General features: G+C 40.6%; 1 protein-coding gene across 11 annotated transcripts in view; it reads right to left on the bottom strand.

The window, feature by feature from the left end:
* Nucleotides 1-19,498, bottom strand: part of setd5 (SET domain containing 5) — a 199,567-nt gene that overhangs the window by 58,502 nt on the left and 121,567 nt on the right. For all 11 annotated transcript variants that reach the window (XM_070895511.1, XM_070895502.1, XM_070895505.1 and 8 more), the window contains 4 exons: nt 13,932-14,237; nt 11,166-11,408; nt 7,782-7,923; nt 4,726-4,976 (listed from right to left, as the gene is read on the bottom strand). In XM_070895511.1, the coding sequence (XP_070751612.1) occupies nt 4,726-4,976; nt 7,782-7,923; nt 11,166-11,408; nt 13,932-14,237 (942 nt within the window). The remainder of the gene's footprint in view (nt 1-4,725; nt 4,977-7,781; nt 7,924-11,165; nt 11,409-13,931; nt 14,238-19,498) is intronic.

The raw sequence follows: 19,498 nt of genomic DNA, 5'->3' as shown, positions 1-19,498 counted from the left end.
AGGCTTCAGACACACCTCAGCCAAAAGAAACATCAGCTTAGCTCAATGGTAGCATTCTTGCCTCTGTGTCAGAACTTTGTGGGTTCAAGCCCCACTCCAGCCAATACTTCAGTGTAGTACTGAAGCAGTACAGAACTGAGGGAATGCTGCATTGTAGGATGTAGTGTCTTTCCAAGGAGACATTAAACCAAGGCCTCAGCCACCTGTTCAGGTGGATATAAAAGATCCCATGGCAATATTCGAAGAGGTCAACACTTATCCCTCAACAAAAACCATCAAGAGACTGATTAAACTGGTCATTTGGTACTTTGCTGTGTACAAATTGGCTGCCACATTTGCCTGCATAACAAAGGTGACTACACTTCAGAATAATTTATTGGTTATGAAGCACACCGGGATGTGCTGAAGATGTGAAAGGCTCGATATAAATACATGTTCTTTCTTCCCATAGGAACTGAAGATTATCATCCTTAAGTATTGAAGGACTTTTAGTTTTTCAAATATTGTATATCTGCTTCCTTGGATCTTGCACTCTATTCTGAGTCCTCCCTATCCCACTCATCTAGAATTTGAAATGTCAGCTAGTATGTAATGGTTAAAACTTGGGAAATAGCTCACAAGAGCTTTAATGTCAGATTATGGTGGGGGAGGTGTTGTGTGGAGTTGCTCAGGAGGGCTGGACACTGAAACCCAATGTAAGCTTGTGAAATTTGCAACCAAAATAGGATGCGCAGCAGAGACAGAAAATGCAGAAGAGATTAGCACAAGGATTTAGATCAGCTATGTAACTTGGCAGTACAAATAGAAAATGAAACTTAACACCAATAAATGTGAAGTTTTGCACATTGCTTCAATGTACATCATAAGTATACAATGAACTGGCTGAGGGAGACTTAAAATGGTCTTGCAAGTAAGGGCAGACTCAAAGCTTTCAATGTCTTAACAATATGGCAAACTTAAAAAGTTAATACAAAACAGAGATAGATAGCCAGAATGCTAGAATTCAAGTCTGCAGAGGTAGTATTAGTCTAGTTAAAAAACATAGAAACATAGAAAATAGGTGCAGGAGTAGGCCATTCGAGCCTGCACCGCCATTCAATGAGTTCATGGCTGAACATGCAACTTTAGTACCCCATTCCTGCTTTCTCACCATACCCCTTGATCCCCCTAGTAGTAAGGACTACATCTAACTCCTTTTTGAATATATTTAGTGAATTGGCCTCAACAACTTTCTGTGGTAGAGAATTCCACAGGTTCACCACTCTCTGGGTGAAGACGTTTCTCCTCATCCTGGTCCTAAATGGCTTACCCCTTATCCTTAGACTGTGACCACTGGTTCTGGACTTCCCCAGTTACGTTTAGAAAATGATTAAACTAGACTTCTGTGATCTTGGAGTGTTCAAGGTGATTTAAATATGTTCTTCACTTGTACTGGAGTACCTTTAGGTCACATTAGTACCCACCCTTTGAATTAGCATATAGAGATGATCTTCTCTGACTTTGAAAAGTATCTGCAACATGAACTTAGTGGGGTGAAGACCACATGGAGAATTAAACCCCAACAATGCTCTCTCATTTTTAAGTTTAAAACAACTTAAAATAATTTCAAATTCACTTCAACAAAAATGAAAAAGTTAAACTCTTAAAAAAAAATCACGTAATTGATCGAAAAAGCTTGTTGCTATTTGAGGAATACAGGAGCATTTCTGAATTAATCACATGATTATTTTTTAAGGTTTTACTTCAGGATTACTGTGTAGTAAAGTCTGTTCTGAATGCCACTTTATAATGCTGATTGTTAAGATATTTATAGGAAATTGTTCTCAAATTCTTTTTGGAAGAAACACAAGTAGGTTGAAAGACCTTCGGTCCGTGAGGTGGTCATGTGACTTGAACAAAGCTAGCAACATGGATTCACACCTCTAACCCTGCACACACCACATCCAGATGTTGGCCACATCAACTGGGGAGATGTTGAATGAAGTCACGAGATTTCTCTCACAGAGAGACATTGAAGTAACTGAATCAAATAGGTAAATCACCCCAGGCCCACTTGTGCATCTCCTAAGAGGCACATTAGCAGAATTCTGGGAGTAAAATGATGTGCCAAAAACTAAATTTGGGAGGGGGGGGGGGGGCGTCTGGAGCAAGAGAAAAAATATTGAAAGGTTAATTAAATTGAAGAGATACACTGTAAGTCCACACGCCAAGTTTTGTCAAAAGGACTTCCAAGTCTCTTCCACCCCCATTTCTTGTTTGACTACAAAAATCCTAATGTGTGAAGCAAAAGTACAACAACCACATTACCAAAATTACAAACATTAGATTGCTATCAATATCCTTATGTGAGAGATTAATGTTAACGCTCACCCATCATGTACCTTTTGATATTGAAGTGCAAGGAAGGTTTAGTGTGCCATCTTCTGCTATTGATGCCATTTAGAATTCATACAACAAAAATGTTTCCCCCACCTTCAATAGCTTCAGCTGGCTGGGCAACAGATTGCAGCTTGTTTTTTTCGGGGGGTGGTGGAAGAGGCGTAGTTGAAGAAAACTGCACGGGCAGAGCTGCTGGATACGAGATTCAATTGCAACAGCAGCTACAACTTTTTTTTAAGCTTTGAAATATATCTTCCACAAAGTCTGGAGAGCTTTACACTTTGCTTTGTTTTTTTTATACCAAATAGTTTCAAACTGATCTACACAGTTTGCAGGTGGGAGTGGGTCTGAACCAACCATTCCCTAAATGAAGTAACAGGTGAAAGATTTCTGCTGTTTGCTATTTATCATTGCAAATCCATGTATAAATAGATAAAGGTTGAAATCTTCCCCCAATGTGTTTTAGGGGAAGCATCGAGAATTATGTTTAACACTTCCTTGCACATTCTTCTTCACATTATAGTGTCACAAAACTGTTCCAATGGTTAGATTTCTACATTTATAGCGAAACAGGAAGAACACATGATTCAGCAAAATATTTTTGATTTTTTTCTCTCTTATTTGACTCAATTTCTTTAGACTGTTAGCAATTTGTTTCTGCAGCAACAGAGCACAGTGCATTCAACTAATTCCATCCCCACCCTGTCTGAGCCCTTCTTCTCAAACCTCCAGACTCAGCTGCACATTAGACTATTCATGAATAAAGAGCTTTGTGTAAGCAAGGGAAGGGGAAAGAGAGAAATAAATGGACTTGGCTAAATAGAATTATTAATTTTTTTTTAAATCCAAAAAGTGGTTTTGTTGTTTTTGATCAGGTTTAACTCGTTTTCTCTCTACAATGCATGATTCAGAAAACTGATAATTAATTAAGACAGATGTATGTCGCTGTTAAGAGTAACAGAGCTAAAATACATTATGTACAACAAATTTGTTTTGCACCATTAGCTTACATGCATTTGGAAGAACTACTGCAATTGCATGTATACATGCTGTATCCCACCCTCGACTTCAAAACTCAAATGTTTACTGTTATACTTTTAGCTCAGATCACACATTACCATTGTCAGAGTAATACTGAAAATACTTAAAATGGAGCAATAAAATATAGTCACTTTTGTTAAGTATTACCTGTCAAAACCAGATTTAACTGGGGGCTGTACTTCTCCTGTCAGATCAGTTTGTTTTGCAATGTGATTTACAAATTACAGCAAATCTTCCAGAGGATCATTTTGTGATTTGCATCTTAAGACTACATCTGCGATCAAGTCTTCAAGAGGAAGTTGTGCCTTTAAAGAGCTTCCATCAACTTTTGGAGGCATATAAGCAATCATATTTGATATTTTTGTGCATGAGGTCAACTGTTCTTGATGCAGCCCTTGGCTACTTGATCCCTTTAATGCTCATTTGAAGTGATTTTCACAAGTTCATGGATCTGTGATATTGATGGCTTTATAAAAAAATTCATTCTTGGGATGTGGGCATCGCTGGCAAGGCCGGCATTTATTGCCCATCCCTAGTTGCCCTTGAGAAGGTGATGGTGGGCCTTCTTCTTGAACCGCTGCAGTCCGTGTGAAGGTACTCCCACAGTGCTGTTAGGTAGGGCTTCATGAGTGAATCCTGCATTCTGTTTATACCCTGCAACTGGATGAGAACATGTAGGTTCACTGGCAGCCAAAATGGTAGCTAAATGGAAGGACACCCAATAAATCTACAAGACTGACTATCTCGTCAATTTAAACAGACTCAACACTTACAGCTTCTGAGTCGATTCTATCCGGAATACTAACTCAAAACAGCGCACAAGGGAGAGGAGGGAGCGGGGGGTGGGGAAGTGCAAGTTCTTGACAAAGTCTGCAGTGTGCACGATGCTCGAAGACAAACACGTTCACACTCCATCCACGCAACATACATTCTCTAATCTTTGAAACTACAGGCACGCCAAAATTAATTTTCATAGTGTGAAGATGCAACTAATAAACAAGAAACCTTCTCACTGCTGAGTAATCCAATCAAGCAGTCAGAACAAAGACTCCATGACCATATAGTTTGAAAGCAAAGAGGTAGGTATCGCTGATGCCAAATTGAACTGTTGCAGTGTACTTTTGTTCAGCTGGCATAAAACTCCAGTTCATTTATTTGCATATAAACTAAACTTGATTTAAAAAAAATAATAATTCCGTCAAACAAGGGACACCATTGGAACAGTTTTATTTACCGAGACAAAGCCAAAAAATTAACTTGCATCATAAGTGTAAATGGAAGTCCCTTTATTGGAGATATATTTACCTCAAACTGTAGTGGGGTATTACATCGGCTAGCAGCAAGGGAGTGAAGGGGAGAGTAAACTACATTATATCCATTTTTTTTCTCCTCTTCTCCTGGAAACAAGGTGCAAGGCGTCATTGCTGTCGGGCTGGACATGACTGTATCTGTGACAGATGCAGGCGCTGATAGTGGACTACAAGGTCCGGGCAAATCAGTCACACTCACGTCTGACAGATACCGTGTCTTTCGCTTCTTCAGAGGCGTTATCAACTCTACAAAACAGAGAAGTTATCAGATAGGCCATTACAAGTTGCAAAAGGATACATTTTAGACAAGCTGAAGTTAAGCAGCTGGAATACATTGAACCGTATGAATCTTTCAACACAGCAGAGACATTTTTCCCAGTTTGGGCTCTGTCAATGGTTTTGAGTTATTTCCATAAAAATCCAATGTATTCTTCTAGAAATATCACAGAATGCAGATTAGCGAGCTTGCCACTTGTCGAGTATACCTAAGCAAGTGAGCAAAATAAATTAACATTTTGTTCTGCTACTCGATTGCATCTTGGACTGGGATTTACAAACTTAGCTTCAGTGATTTTCAAAATGATGTATTTTTAAACAACATTATATTGAATAAATATAATTCAGACAAGTATCGTTAGTAAAAGTAGCAGAATTTGATTTGATTCAGTACAGATGATTGGTTCCATTTATTTCCTGAAGTTAGCAGTTTGACCGTCAGTGGACACTTCAACAGTCGATATCCATATATTGCAGGCTATGGTGTATTTAGAAATGATAGAGATGGAAGAAAGGGTGTTGGGGTAACTGTGTTCACCAGAATTAACATAATGCCAGTATCAGGAAAGGATGCAGCTAAGCAGAATGCTTATTGAGATAAAGCATAAGAAGGAATTGGTCACAATACAGACACCTAATCATGGAAAGGAAGTGGAGGGAGAAATATGTTGGCAAAATGTATGAAATGAATAAAAAACACAGAATTATAATCATGGGTGATTTCAACTACCCTCAATAAACTGCTAGGGAGAGGGAGTAAAAAGAGAGGTGGGGATGGAATATTTACAGTGCTTACAAGACTCCTTTCTGATCCAATATGTAAGAATAATAACAAGGGAAAAAGCACTGCTAGACCTAGTAATGAGAAATGAACCAAAGCAAATAAGATAAGTTAAGCTAGGGAGAGCATCTGGGGAATAGTGATCACAATATAATATGGTTTAAGATAATTTGAGATGGTACAAAGATCAAACTAATAGATTGGAAAAAGCTAACTACGAGACAATGAGGATGGAGCTAAGGGAGGTAAACTGGAGATAAATATTGACGAAGTGGAACAACAGTGGGCAATATTTAAAGGGGAGATCAAGCGAGTTCAGAAGAAACATATTCCACTAAAAATAAGAACCAGCCAAGAATGAGATGCCATGGATAAATAAAGTGAGGATAAAACTGAATCTAAAGACAAAGGCATATGCAAAATACATAAACAATAAAAGAAAGGTGACAAAAGGGAATATGATGAGCTTGTAAACAGGTCAAAAATAATTAGGAAGGCAAAGAGGAAATCTGAAATGTAATCATCAAAAAATAAAGAAAGTATGCTATAGGCCATCCAAGGTCAAAACATTTGCAATCCTTCACAATGTAAGTTATCAATTTTAGTGGTTGCATCATGGGAATCTGCTGAGCAACCGTGGGAAGATTCAAAGAAAAGAGCAAAGGAGAAAATAGCCAGGTGGTACAGTGCACTGGAGCACTAACAGGAGAAAATCATCTAGGTTCCTTCTCCTCATAGTTGTGTTGTAACCCATGCTTGAAATAAACAAGCATTGATGTCAAATGATGATAGGATCAGGCTTTGTTCTAATGCCCATTGTAGTCAATTATTAACTGTCTTGGCTCACATATGAAGAATTACCACTCTGATGGGTGGAGGGGGTGGGGGGGGAGGTCAGGGAAGAGTGTAGGGAATCACACCTTCAACCACCATTCGCTTCTGAAACTGTAAGGAAGTATTCCTTGGGTCACTTTCTTGCACCTCCTGGTGGCCACAGGCAGATAGGCATGCAGAGAATCTGATAGCTGAACTGTTTGGATTGTATACTGACTGGCTTTGCTGTGTATAATCATAGAATGGTTAAAGCACGGAGGGAGGCCATTTGGCCTGTCGAGCCCGTGCCAGCTTTCTGCAAGAGCACCTCAGCTAGACCCACTCCTCCGACCTTTCCCCGGAGCCCTAAATTTTTTTTTCTTTCAGGTACTTATCCAACTCCCTTTTGAAAGCCTCCACCACCACCCTTTCAGGTCCTAACCATTCGCTGTGTAAAAATGTTTTTTCTCATGTCGCCTTTGGTTCTTTTGCCAATCACCTTAAATCTGTGTCCTCTGGTTCTCGACCCTTCTGCCAATGGGAACAGTTTCCATCCAATTACTCTGTCCAGGCCCCTCATGATTTTGAACACCTCTATCAAATCTCCTCTCAATCTTCTCTGCTCTGAGAATAATCCCAGCTTCTCCAGTCTATGACATAACTGAAGTCCCTCATCCCTGAAATGAATCTCATAAATCTTTTCTGCACCCTCTCTAAGGTCTTCTCATCCTTCCTAAAGTGCAGTGTCCAGAATTGGATGCAATACTACAGTTGAGGCCGAACCAATGTTTTATACAGATTCATCATAATTTTCATGCTTTTGTACTCGATACCTCTATGCATTAAGCCCAGGATCCTGCAAGCTTTTTTAACTGCTTTCTCAACTTGCCCTGCTACCTTCAATGATTTGTGCATATATACCCCTAGGTCTCTCTGTTCATGCACCCCCTTTAGGATTCTACCCTTTAGTTCATACTTCCTTTCCTCGTTCTTCCCACCAAAATGTACCACTTCGCACTTTTCTGCATCAAATTTAATCGGCCACGTGTCCGTCCATTCCACCAGCCTGTCTATGTCCTCGTGAAGTTGATCACTATCCTCCTCACTGTTCACTATACTTCCAAGTTATGATGAAAATTATGAAAATAATGATGAAAAAAATAGTTGGGTTTTGCACTAACCCATTGAAGTGTGGGGGTCATCAGGTATGTCAGGAACGTTGCTGCTGTCACTGCTTTGGTATAAGGGTGGCGTTTCTTGTTCTATATCTGGTGTATGGGGAGCTTGTACCATGGCCTCATCCATTGCCTGTTTTATCCACCGCTGAAAAGAATCAACAGGTTAATTATTCAACATGGTTTAACACAAATCCACACACTTCGGCTACATTACCATCTGTCTGAAAGTGACATTATGTAGGAACATGCACTACACAGACCATAAATAAATTTGAAAGAACATGCCAATCACTGACAAAGATACAAAACAAAGTTGCAGAGAGGTGAGATTCCATAGGTCTGTAAACAAATGCATTTGTTTCCCTACTTTTTCAGAACATGACAATGTCAAGCTTTTTATTTTACAAGACCTGATGAGTAGTGTGATGAGCCAGTATTGAATGAGGAGAAATTTCTTCACTCATAGGGTGGTGAATCTTTGTAATTCTCTACCACAGAGGGCTGTGGTTGCTCAGTCGTTGAGTATATTCAAGATAGAGATCGACAGATTTTTGAATATTAAGGGAATCAAGGGATATGGGGATAGTGAAGGAAAGTGGTGTTGAGATAGAAGATCAGCCATGATATTGAATGGCAGAGCAGGCTCAAGGGGTCAAATGGCCTACTCCTGCTCCTAATTCTTATGTTCTTATGCATTTTGGTTGTATCAAACGCTCAGTCAGCTACGAAACAGGCATTGTGATGTTCGCATTTATCCCACAGATCTCGAATTCTATGCTGCGATTTTCTCAGGTTACTGACGTGCCCACCCCATGATCTTGTACCTCCCATCCAGGAACTTGTCCGAGTTAAATATAAAACCAGATTTATAAATAGAATGGGTTTTCAACAATACTTTTCAAGTGGGTACGTCCTATGCCATAAGACTGTAAGTTGAATTAACAATATGTATCTGATGTACTTAATTCAAGATGGTAGTAAATCTGTAATGTTCTGGTCCTGCAGGTGAGATTTTTCTTCATTAAAGTCCTTAACACCGTCATCACATGTAAAGCAAAACATGACTACACAGGATGCCCTGAAACCCTATCAGGGAACAAAATACCATCCTCCAAAAAATTATAGACCAAAGACCTGTGGAATCTTGCCTCCCTCGCCATATACACATTCCTGTGCCGAAATTAATTTCTTAAAAAGGATTATAATATTTGACTATACACATAGAATATGGATTATTCAATAACATACAATACTCAGGAAAAACAAGCCCATATGCTGACACAAAATGCTCAACCAAGAGTACATAGGTTGAATGATCAAATTAAATTAAGTAGCTTTTAGCCAAAGATTGAAAAAAAGTGCCCTTTCAAAGTAACAATATGTTCTCCTTTTTACAATGTTGTCTGATCCAGCACATGTTTGAGTACAAAAGTTAGAAAGTAAAAAGGAAAAAATGTGTTCCACTTTTGATTTTGATGCTGACAAGTTCCCTAAGGTTAAATAGCCAAGACCAGGAAAGATAATGGCAGGAATAACCTGGTCAATTGAACCAAATGAACGGTCAATGGATATCAGTATTTAGAACTGAAACTAAGCAGCATATTAATAATAACTTACTACAGTGTGTGGTGAGGAATCTGTGCGGTCAGGTTGACAAAATGAATGCCTCCTCTCAAGCTTAGACTTGTAATTGTTCACCAGGCCTTCATTTGCGATTATCAGACATGGCTCAGTTGGTCGCACACATGCCTCTGAGTCAGACAGTTGTGGGTTCAAGTCCTAATCCAGAGATTTGAGCACAAAAATCTAAACTGACACTCCAGTCCAGTGCTGAGGGAATGCTGCACTATTGGAGGTGCCGTCTTTCAGATGAGACATTAAAGCGAGGCCCTGTCTGCTCTCTCAGGTGGACGTAAAAGATCCCATGACGCTATTTCGAAGAAAAGCAGGGGAGTTATCTCCGGTGTCCTGGCCCTCAGTCAACATCACAAAAAAGAATTATCTGGTCATTATCACATTGCTGTTTGTCGGAGCTTGCTGGACACAAATTGGCTGCTGTGTTTCCTACATTACAAGTGACTACACTTCAAAAGTACTTCATTGCCTGTAAAGCACTTTGGAACATCTTGTGGTTGTGAAAGGTGTTATATAAATGCAAATCTTTCTTATGTGAACAAAAAAAAACATCAAGTCTTCCCAGTAAAGGTCAAAAATGCGTGAATAAAACTGCGCCGTGAACCTTTCCCCTTAAAGTGAGAACTGTGGAGTGTTCCTTTAAGATAATAAACAAATTCCTTTGATTAAACTTGATCAGCCAAGAAACCTTTTTAAAAACAATACTATGTACAAATTGAGCCAACAATGGTTATGGTCACTGTGCAAATCTTACCCAAGTGGCCACAATCAAAATGGCTATTGGATGTGTCAGTACCTTGCAATCCATTTCCCTGGTTCTCAGTGATTGCCTGTTAGAAGGAGCCAGCACATCAATGCATGGCTATTTTGATCTCTAACTAACAAGCTAAGAAATCTGAAGAAAGATCACTGTAAACTCAACTTATATACAACAGACCCTTAATGTGCTGAACCAAAATGGGAAATGAAAACATTTTGTGTAACGTGATTAACTAATTTTAGTCAAAGTTAAGTTTCTATTCATAGTTTGCAGTATTTTGTTGGGCTGATACAAGTGCAGCTCCGCCAAAGGAATTCGCCATTGATACTTAACGCACTACCCAATTAAACTAGCTGAACATGTGGGAAATGTTAAAATGACAATTGGGTTATCTTCATCAATAAGGCAGTGGTGCCTGTGGTGCCCACCAGTCACTGAAGGCTTTAGGTGAATATGGTGGACACCACGTTATCGTGCTCTGTATTCACCCGGACATGCACTAGGGCACAGAACAGTAGGAGAAACCTTCCTTGTGATTCTACACATCCTGCACCTGTGGATGGCGGATTCCACCAGAAGGGCCTGCGATCTGCTTTCCCCGTTTGCGCACTAGGAGGACAGGCGGAAATTGTAATGAAAAAGGAACTGCACCCTCTGGCACTCTATGTAAATATAGAAAACTGACTTGTCCCAACAAAGTGGGTATGTGGCCGGGACAAGTGACGGCCAGGAGAAGTGGCTCAAACACAAATATGATGTCACTGCGCAGTGCAGTACTCGCTGCCCCAGCGGTGTCAGGGAGGATTCCTGAATACAGCGCTTTTCACTAGGAACGCAGTTTATAAGTAACCAGTCTGAGAGTACTTCAAAGGTTTTCAGTCTAAGATCTGCTATTTTAACTTCAATCCAACATTCATAAAGCTGTCTGGTGCTCCAACTAATACAGCAGAATGGGTCCCATGTTAAGTTGCAAAGATGGTGTACATGTTTACCTTTTTGCAAGATCCATAGCTGCCATCACACACAACTCTCTGTCTCCGTCTTTCAGGGGTGAAGGGGGAGCCAAAGCGGATGTAGTGTTTCGGGGTTGTGCAAATGTGGGGACTGTGGCTCAGGCCTGGCAGCATGTTCAATGTTGTTGCCAATACAGTAGGATCTGTCGTGATGCGTAATGGCCGGTCATATGGGCAGTCTAATCGCTCAACCTTGTCGTTCAACCATTCTGTAACCAAATACTGAAACAAAAGATGATGGAAAAAAGTGAAAACAAAAATCAATAAATCGCAGCAATTCAATGCAAATTTATGAGCTCCTAGATTGTCCGCAATATACCAGGCTGGACCATCCCTAATATATTTATATTGGTGCACCGAGTTGTAGGCACTGAATTATGGAATTAAATCTAATTAGACATCTAAAAGGCATTCGATTCCAGTTCAACTATAGGAAGTCGGTTAGCCTCAAGATCACCAATTTTCTTAACTTTTGGTTTTAAGCTGCATCAAAGAGGAGAGGAGTATAACATTTCAATAGATCGAGATTTCAATAAAGTGCAAATAGATGTTAAAACTGCATATATTGTTTACTTCGAACTGATCTCTTATGGCAAAGGAATGAAAGTTTATATCTATAATAGACATTCTGGGTTGATCTGTAACCAGTGGCTACTTCAAGTGGATTCAAACACCAATGACGTCTGGTTGTAAGGGTCTGGCAGAAAAAAGGTACTCTGATTTTGAGAAACAAGAAACCCAAGTGACTAATATGGCAGGGCTCTGCAGCAACTGCTAGAACTATACAAATACTGAAGATTTGAGGGTTGGCTCATTTGAAACAAAAATAATTTGTGACACCAAAGTTCTTTATGGGTGAGGAAGAGAAGCAGGGAATAGAGGCCAAGTATCATGGATGCTCTATCAGTAACATATCTTGTATCATGACAAGGAGGCCATATTGCTTGATGCAAAACTCACTACGAGGAAACATCGGGAAGTTTGGACATTTACAGCCGTACTGAAGATCTGCTAGCTAGGGCAGAGTCCACCAAGGATCCGGGGTAATAGTAAAACAAGAAAAAGATCCAGGAAAATTTCTAAAATCACTATGCCCCTTTCCAAACCCTCAAAAATCCCATTCAACACAGTCAAAGGCATCTTCTGCATCTAAGCAAAGCGCCATCATAGAGCTTATGCATTATGTTAGCCAGATGGCTGAAGCCATTGAATGATTATCACTACAGATAAATGCCATATAATTGCCATGAATCAATCTGATAATCAAATTGCTTCAACGCAATTTTGGAGTCAAAATTTAATCAAAATATGTGGCTCACAATTAAGAATCTCAATTATTCTTCAAAAATATAAATGGATATTTGTAGTTGCATTCCACCAGGTTTTAGGGATAGTGCCAGGTTTCATACATGCCTGAGGTGCATGATTCATACAAAAATTGGTTAAGAAACTGTTCAGGAATGGGGGAATGCTGTTTTCTCTGTACATTGCGATTATAAGAGTACAGGAGCAGGAGTAGGCCATACAGCCTCTCGAGCCTGCTCCGTCATTCAATAATATCACAGCTGATCTTCAATCTCAATTCCATTTTCTTGTCCTATTCCCATATCCCTTGATTCCCCTACAGTCCAAAAATCTATTGATCTCAGTCTGAAATATACGACTGAGCATCCACAACCCTCTGGGGTAGAGAATTTCAAAGATTCACAATTTCTCCTCATCTCAGTCCTAAATGGTTGATCACTTATCCTGAGATTATGCCCCCTAGTTCTGGACTCTCCAACCAGGGGACACAGTTTCTCAGCATCTATTCTGTCAAGCCCTCTTAGAATCTTATGGGTTAGAAATTGGTCTTTTAGCAATAGTGGTATTTTTTTGGCATTTTTCACCAAAAATACCGTTAAAATACTTCTAGTTTTTTTTTAAAAAGGCCTAAAATTGGCCACAAAATGCGCCTGGCGGTAAAAATCAGTGTTGCACAAGGATTCGCGGCGGAAACCGCGGTCCTTGCCAACTTTAGTCTGAGACCGATTACCGCTAAAAAAACAGGCCCTGGAGGGGGGGAAAACACACAAAAAAATTGCAACAAAAAAAAAATCACAAAATATTCACAAGACACTTATCTAGCGAATCACTGAAAAAAATTTAAAAATAAAAACTTTAAATTTTCATTTTTTTTTTTACAGGTCTTCATACATACCGCCGTTTTTTGGGGCTGCAAAGCAGGCTTTTCTTGGACGTTTTTTTCCGCCCAGAATAAGAGTGTGCGAACGGCCAATTTAAAGCAGTATCACTTTTTTTCGTTTTGAACGACGTCGGTCCACTTTTCAGCGGTATTTCAAAACCGCCGGCGTACAACTTTGGCCAATTTAGGTGAACACAGTTTTCCGTCAAAAAGGCGAAATATCGATGAAAGAACGGGTGCCAGGCTGGCCAATTTTCTAGCCCGCAAAGTTGCAACGAGGTCACCTCTCATTCTTCTAAACTCCAGAGAGCATAAGAGCATTCTACTCAAGCTCTACTCATAGGACAGCCCTCTCATCCAAGGAATCAATCTAGTGAACCTTCGTTGCATCCCCTCTAAGGCAAGTATATCTTTCCTTAGGTATGGAGATCAAAACTGTAACCAAAATTATAAACCTGTGGGACCTCTTGCATCATAATCAATGAGTTCAGTTGTTTCTCAACTCAGCTATAGAAAAGAGAGATCAGCCGGGTCACACTTACACATACATACACACTTACCCTTTTAGTTTTAGGATATTTAAGATTGGTTCGATTTGTTTGGGAGGCAACAACAGCTCCTGATGTGGTCTCCACTCCTGGGGCTCCTACAATTGCCGCACCTTCCGTAGATGCGGTGTCTGTCACGACAGCCCCTGGTGCTGCCTCCTCGGCTGCTACCACTGGTGCTGGTTCTAATTGGCTGCTTGCTTGTCGCTGTCGACGTAGTCGCTGTGCTGAACTGGAGCGATAGCGTGAGAAACGATTTTTGGGTCTGGGCTTGGTTGGTTTTGATGCAGGTTTAGCAGGCTTCTCTGGAACTTGCTCCTATTTTAAAAATGTGGGATAATTAACCAAAAAAACCAGTCTCTTCAAGTATACATTCTATAATCCAAAAACTAATCATTAATGAGTCCCTCATTAAAATAATGAAACGTTGGATCTATACTAGGGATTGTACTGCCAAACATAGTCTAATCATGACACATTGAACAGATTGGGAGAGTGTGGCTAGTGATATCAGACCAAGAAAAAAACTAACAAAATAGAATTGGTCTCTAATTTTTCATTTATTTATTTTTTGAACGTAACACCCTCTCTTCTCCCCTTAAATAGCTTTTCCTTACATAACACAACTCCTGTAACGAAGGGCAGCCCAGTTAAGGCTTGTCATCTGATTTATTTCCTCCCTACAACAGTGCAACAAATTAGGGGAAATGGAGTCTTTGTCCCAACTGTTGCAATGTACTGTGCTACATTGCCAAAGGTCAAATGCTGACTTAAGGACAGTGTTAGTCAACCAGAAATCAGTAACTTCATTTCTGGGATCTGGATTTGAACTCAACAGATATTAATGGGATTAAGAAAGAAACTAATGTGGCTAGTCTTAACCTCACCTGCTTGTGAGCACAAATCTCATTATTTTATAGCAGTTTACAATCATGTTCAAAAGGCTGCAAGATGGATGATACGGAAATAGAAATATATCTGCCCAGGAATTTGGGAGTTGGACACATCAGCTAGTTCTTCTGTACAAATACCCCTCAGCCTGAAAAACGTGAAGACACAATCTTCAATGCAGACTTCTGTTGAACTTATTTTAATGCTAAAGTAACATGAATCATTAGGATTGGCACTCTGACGTCACCAAGTAGCTACTCTACCCGAGCTGTTCCAGATCAGCAAGAAATTAAAAGCTCACAAAATTCAAGGTATTTATTCAGAAAACATAGAAACTTAAAAATGCTGTTCATTTTTGACCTCCTCTTGTACGTCTTTATACAAATTTATTTATTTCCATCCGTTATGCATCATACCAGGCACTATTTCCCAACCGCTGTGTGCTGTTCTCTCGATATGCTTAAACTCTGCCCAATGACTATCCTACATCACCTTAAACTTGAAAGAAAGAGACTTGAATTCACTGGGTTTAAAAAAAAGATGTCCTGACTGGTATTTTTAGTTGTGTATTGGCCACAATTAGTCTGCCCAGGTGTATGCCAATCTCAACAGAAGTTACAAAGAAATCTTTTCACTCTGCCCATTCAGTTTCTTTGGTAGACACAAGGGGCCCCAAGTTTCCGCCCCCTGTAAAAACGGCACATCTCCATGAGGTGTGCTGACTTTCTAGAATAAAAAGGGCGCTAAAAAGTTACCTTGTAATTCTCCACGCTCCTCGGGAGATCTTCGGCCTCGGTGTAGCGCAGAACAAGGGGTGGGGGGGGGGGGGGGGGCGGAGCCAGGTCCCGGTGCTGAAAACAGTGCCGGGACCTCTGCATATGCGCGCTAGAGTGTGCGTGCATGCGCAGTAGCTCCTTGTAGCCCGAATCTCTGCAACGCTCTGCAGGCTGCGTGGGGGGGGGGGGGGTCTGAAGCACGCCGCCACTAGCCATGGCCGAATGAGTTCCCCGAGCATGGAAGATGTGCTTAGTTATCGGGATTCGAGCTTCCTAGAAACACCCACACCGATTATTGCTGGGACTATCCGATTAACTGGGAGCCCAGAAAGCAACCTCTGCCTGAGATGTCTGGGAGGGAAATCGCTGGTTTCATTGACATACCGACTGACAAATCACCCGATGGGATAAGTTGGAGGGAGAGCCCACTCACTTGCTGTGGTCGGGAGTTACACAAGCCCATGTTCGGAGTCAGTCTGTGCTCCGTTCAGAAGATGGGCGCTCCGGCCACGGATGCTTTAACAGTGACCAAAGATCTGTAACAGGGCAGAAAACTCGCACACCACAACTGTTGACAGACGCAGCTTGTCCCATTTAACAAGAGTATGTTCTGGCTGTGAGAAAACACTCCAGGTAAGTGGCTGATACGGACTCGTGATTGAAAAGCTCAGATGTGGGACCTGCCCGATATTTACGAATCTGAGCTGGACTCGGGATCCACGTCTTTGAACATTCTCTGGCAACCACAGATTTCGGCAAAGTAAGGAGATGACACTTCAAGACCGCATTCGCGGGGAGCATGCCTAGACTGGGGAAGAAAAGACCTGCTTTTATTCCGGACTGGTTAGAATTCTAAAAGTGGAATCTTGTAATCTGGGAGCACCAAATGAATAAACACTAATAAGCGTCTAGGTACAAAATACGCCAATTCCGGTGCATGCTCCAGTCGGCAAGGTAGGACTTCTAATTTTTATTACTTGATTTAATGTTCAGTTATTGTTATTTAAAAATTATGATGGTTTCTATGTATCTTTATGGTTAAAAGTGAAGTGTTTAATGCTTTGTAAAATCCCTTAACTTCCCTTCCCCCCCCATCTCTCGCTGCCTGCGCCTAATTTATAAAGTGTAGGCAAGGTTTTTCTGAGCGTACAAAAATCGACACTTACTCCGTTTTAAGTTAGTTTGGAGTAAATTTTCGCTGCCTAAACTTGCAAAACAGGCATAAGTGGCTGGTAACGCCCCCTTTTGAAAAAAAACTGTACTAAATAGAAACTATTCTAACTAACTAGAACTGGAGCAAACTAAATGCCGAGAATTGCAATTTCTAAGATACTCCATACTAAACTAGTTGCTCCAAAAAAAAAAAGGAGCAACTTGAGCCGAAACTTGGGCCCAAGGAAACTGATTTTTTTTCCCCTCATACATAGTATATGCTAATGCAGAAGTGGAGATGTTGCCTATGCAAATGATCAAACACACAACCTTCCCAGCATTCTGATCCAAAATAAAACCTCATAATTATACAGATATACATTTAAGACCAGTCAACTCCTGTCAACCAGCTGGTTACCCACTCTCAAACTGCTATATTGCACCAGCTAGTTGACATATATTTATATAAAACCTACTGACCAGAATACCCTTACTGAATGTCTTACGTGGTCATTTGATTCCAAGTTATGCAATTTCTATTCAACCCACCCCTTCTAAAAGCACTGACAACTTTTCTCCCACTACCAGGAATGGTAATTATGGCATATTCCTTTGAGGGTATGCAGTGCGTTTTGACCACCAGAGTACATTCTTTAGAAATATGCAACAGCAACACCCAATGGCAGTTAACCGATACTGCACAAACCAATTACATTTCTTCTTTACTTCAAATTTTTCTCTTTGAAGCCTATATTCAGATGAGGAAAGGTTAAATTCTGAAAAATAATGTGGTTATGTTACCACTGACAAACATTCCAACAGATTTCCAACTGTGACGTAGAGTGAAAAAAACAAAATCAAATTCACATTCTTGTTGCCTTCAATGAAAAGTTACAGCGTGAAGTCTCTCAATCATTGCTTTAACTCATACGAGAAGCTGTTCTTTTTTTAAGGAAGTCATTTCATTTACTTTCTTCTGCTTTCACACTATATCATTACCCAATTTCAAAATCTACTATACACACATGTATTCCAGAGCAGCCCTACTGACAACCTTGTGTGATTGTTGGTTCACGGTTGTGCAGTTTCTATTCCACCCGCCCCTCCCAAAAGCACAAGCATACTCCAAGGAAAGGGCAGGCACGCAATAGATGCTACTCTGTAACCAAGTTCCCAGGGGATACATAACAGGATCCTTTGGTGACACCCAATTTTACCTTCCTTTCCTAGAAAAAGTACCAAGCATCCATTTGACTTATTCTCTGAAAACAGTTCATTTTCACATGTACCGCAAGATAGCAAGAAGTCTTTTACACAGCCAAATCTTGAGAAGTGCCAAATACACTCACATGCAAGACTAGATATTTATGTCCCTGTGTGGGCCGAAAAGTAAGAGCATGGTCATATCCACCCTCGGGTGCTTCCCCAATTGGAGAGCAATTTCTCTATGGACGATGGATCCAACAGCAGCACCATACCAGCGAATTCCTAACAGCTGCAGCCCTGCTCCACTTCTCCAATATTGTGATATCCAAGTGGCAACTTTGCCTCCCAACTCCAGTCTGGGTTGGTGATGTCGATGTAAAATCACAAGATAGGTCAGAAAGATAAGACACAGGGGTGAAGAGATTTAAGGTTAACAGGGGGAGCCAAGACAAAACAGACGGGGGGGAAGAGTTGCAATTTAAATATCACAGCATTGGAACACTGGATTGGCAGCTAGTAGAAATGCAATACTTGAGGAAACAGAGGAAATATATTTGTGGCAAACAGCTGATACAACGGTGAGATAAACCTTTTGTAAATGCAATCCCTGTTTTATACAAGTAGTGGAAGTTTTATTGGATGGAATTTTTGGATGTCATCTTATATATGATTAGATATAGTAGCTTATTTGTCCAGATTTGACTGATATTCATTTTCAGTGGAACATTGAGGGATGCCATATGTGAAGTACATCATGTGAAATATATATGACGTGGAAAATTAAACTAGTTTTTAAGTGCAGGCAGTGTACCAGTTTGATAATATTTTATAATTAGAAACACTAAAAAAATATATATTTATATATAGTATATAAAGTCTATGCTTAGGTATTTGATGATGAAATTTAGAAAATACAGTTCCATACCCGATAAATACACTGTGTACATCTCCAAAGTTTGTTTTAGTAAGATATATGTGATCAAAACTTTTTCCACAGACTTATCACAAGTTACTTAAATATCTCGACAGTGTCAGAGTGCCCAATTCATTGGGGCATCTGCTTCACATTTGTGAGTCTTTAGACAAGTACTGGCTGACAAACATCTGCTGCAAACATGATACAAATGGATCTCTACTTAACCGTTCTGATGTGTCCAGTGAACCACGCTTCAAGTAATAGCTTCCCGGGAATGTGAAGTAAATATCAAACTTCTCCATGTTGTCTTCCCACCCCAATATTTTATGTAAAGATGAGCCGAGAGGAGCATGTGGTGGGAGCGACGGGTGAGAGAGAGGGGAACAAGAGGGGGACAGAGAGGGGTGGAGAGAGGGAGAGGGAGGGGGAGAAGGAGAAGGAGAAGGAGAGGGAGGGGGAGAGGGGAGGGGGAGGGGGAGAAGGAGAGGGAGGAGGAGAAGGAGAGGGAGGGGGAGAAAGGAGGGGAGGGGGAGGGGAGAGGGAGGGAGGGAGGGAGAGAGAGAGATGTGAGGGAGGGAGGGTGAGCGGGAGGGTGAGAGGGAGGGGAGCGAGCGAGAGAAATAGGGAGGGGGAAGAGA

The sequence above is a fragment of the Pristiophorus japonicus genome, chromosome 12 (assembly GCF_044704955.1).
Source record: "Pristiophorus japonicus isolate sPriJap1 chromosome 12, sPriJap1.hap1, whole genome shotgun sequence".
NCBI lineage: Eukaryota > Metazoa > Chordata > Chondrichthyes > Pristiophoridae > Pristiophorus > Pristiophorus japonicus.
The sequence above is the reverse complement of the archived record's forward strand: the minus strand, read 5'-3'. Positions and strand labels throughout refer to the sequence as shown.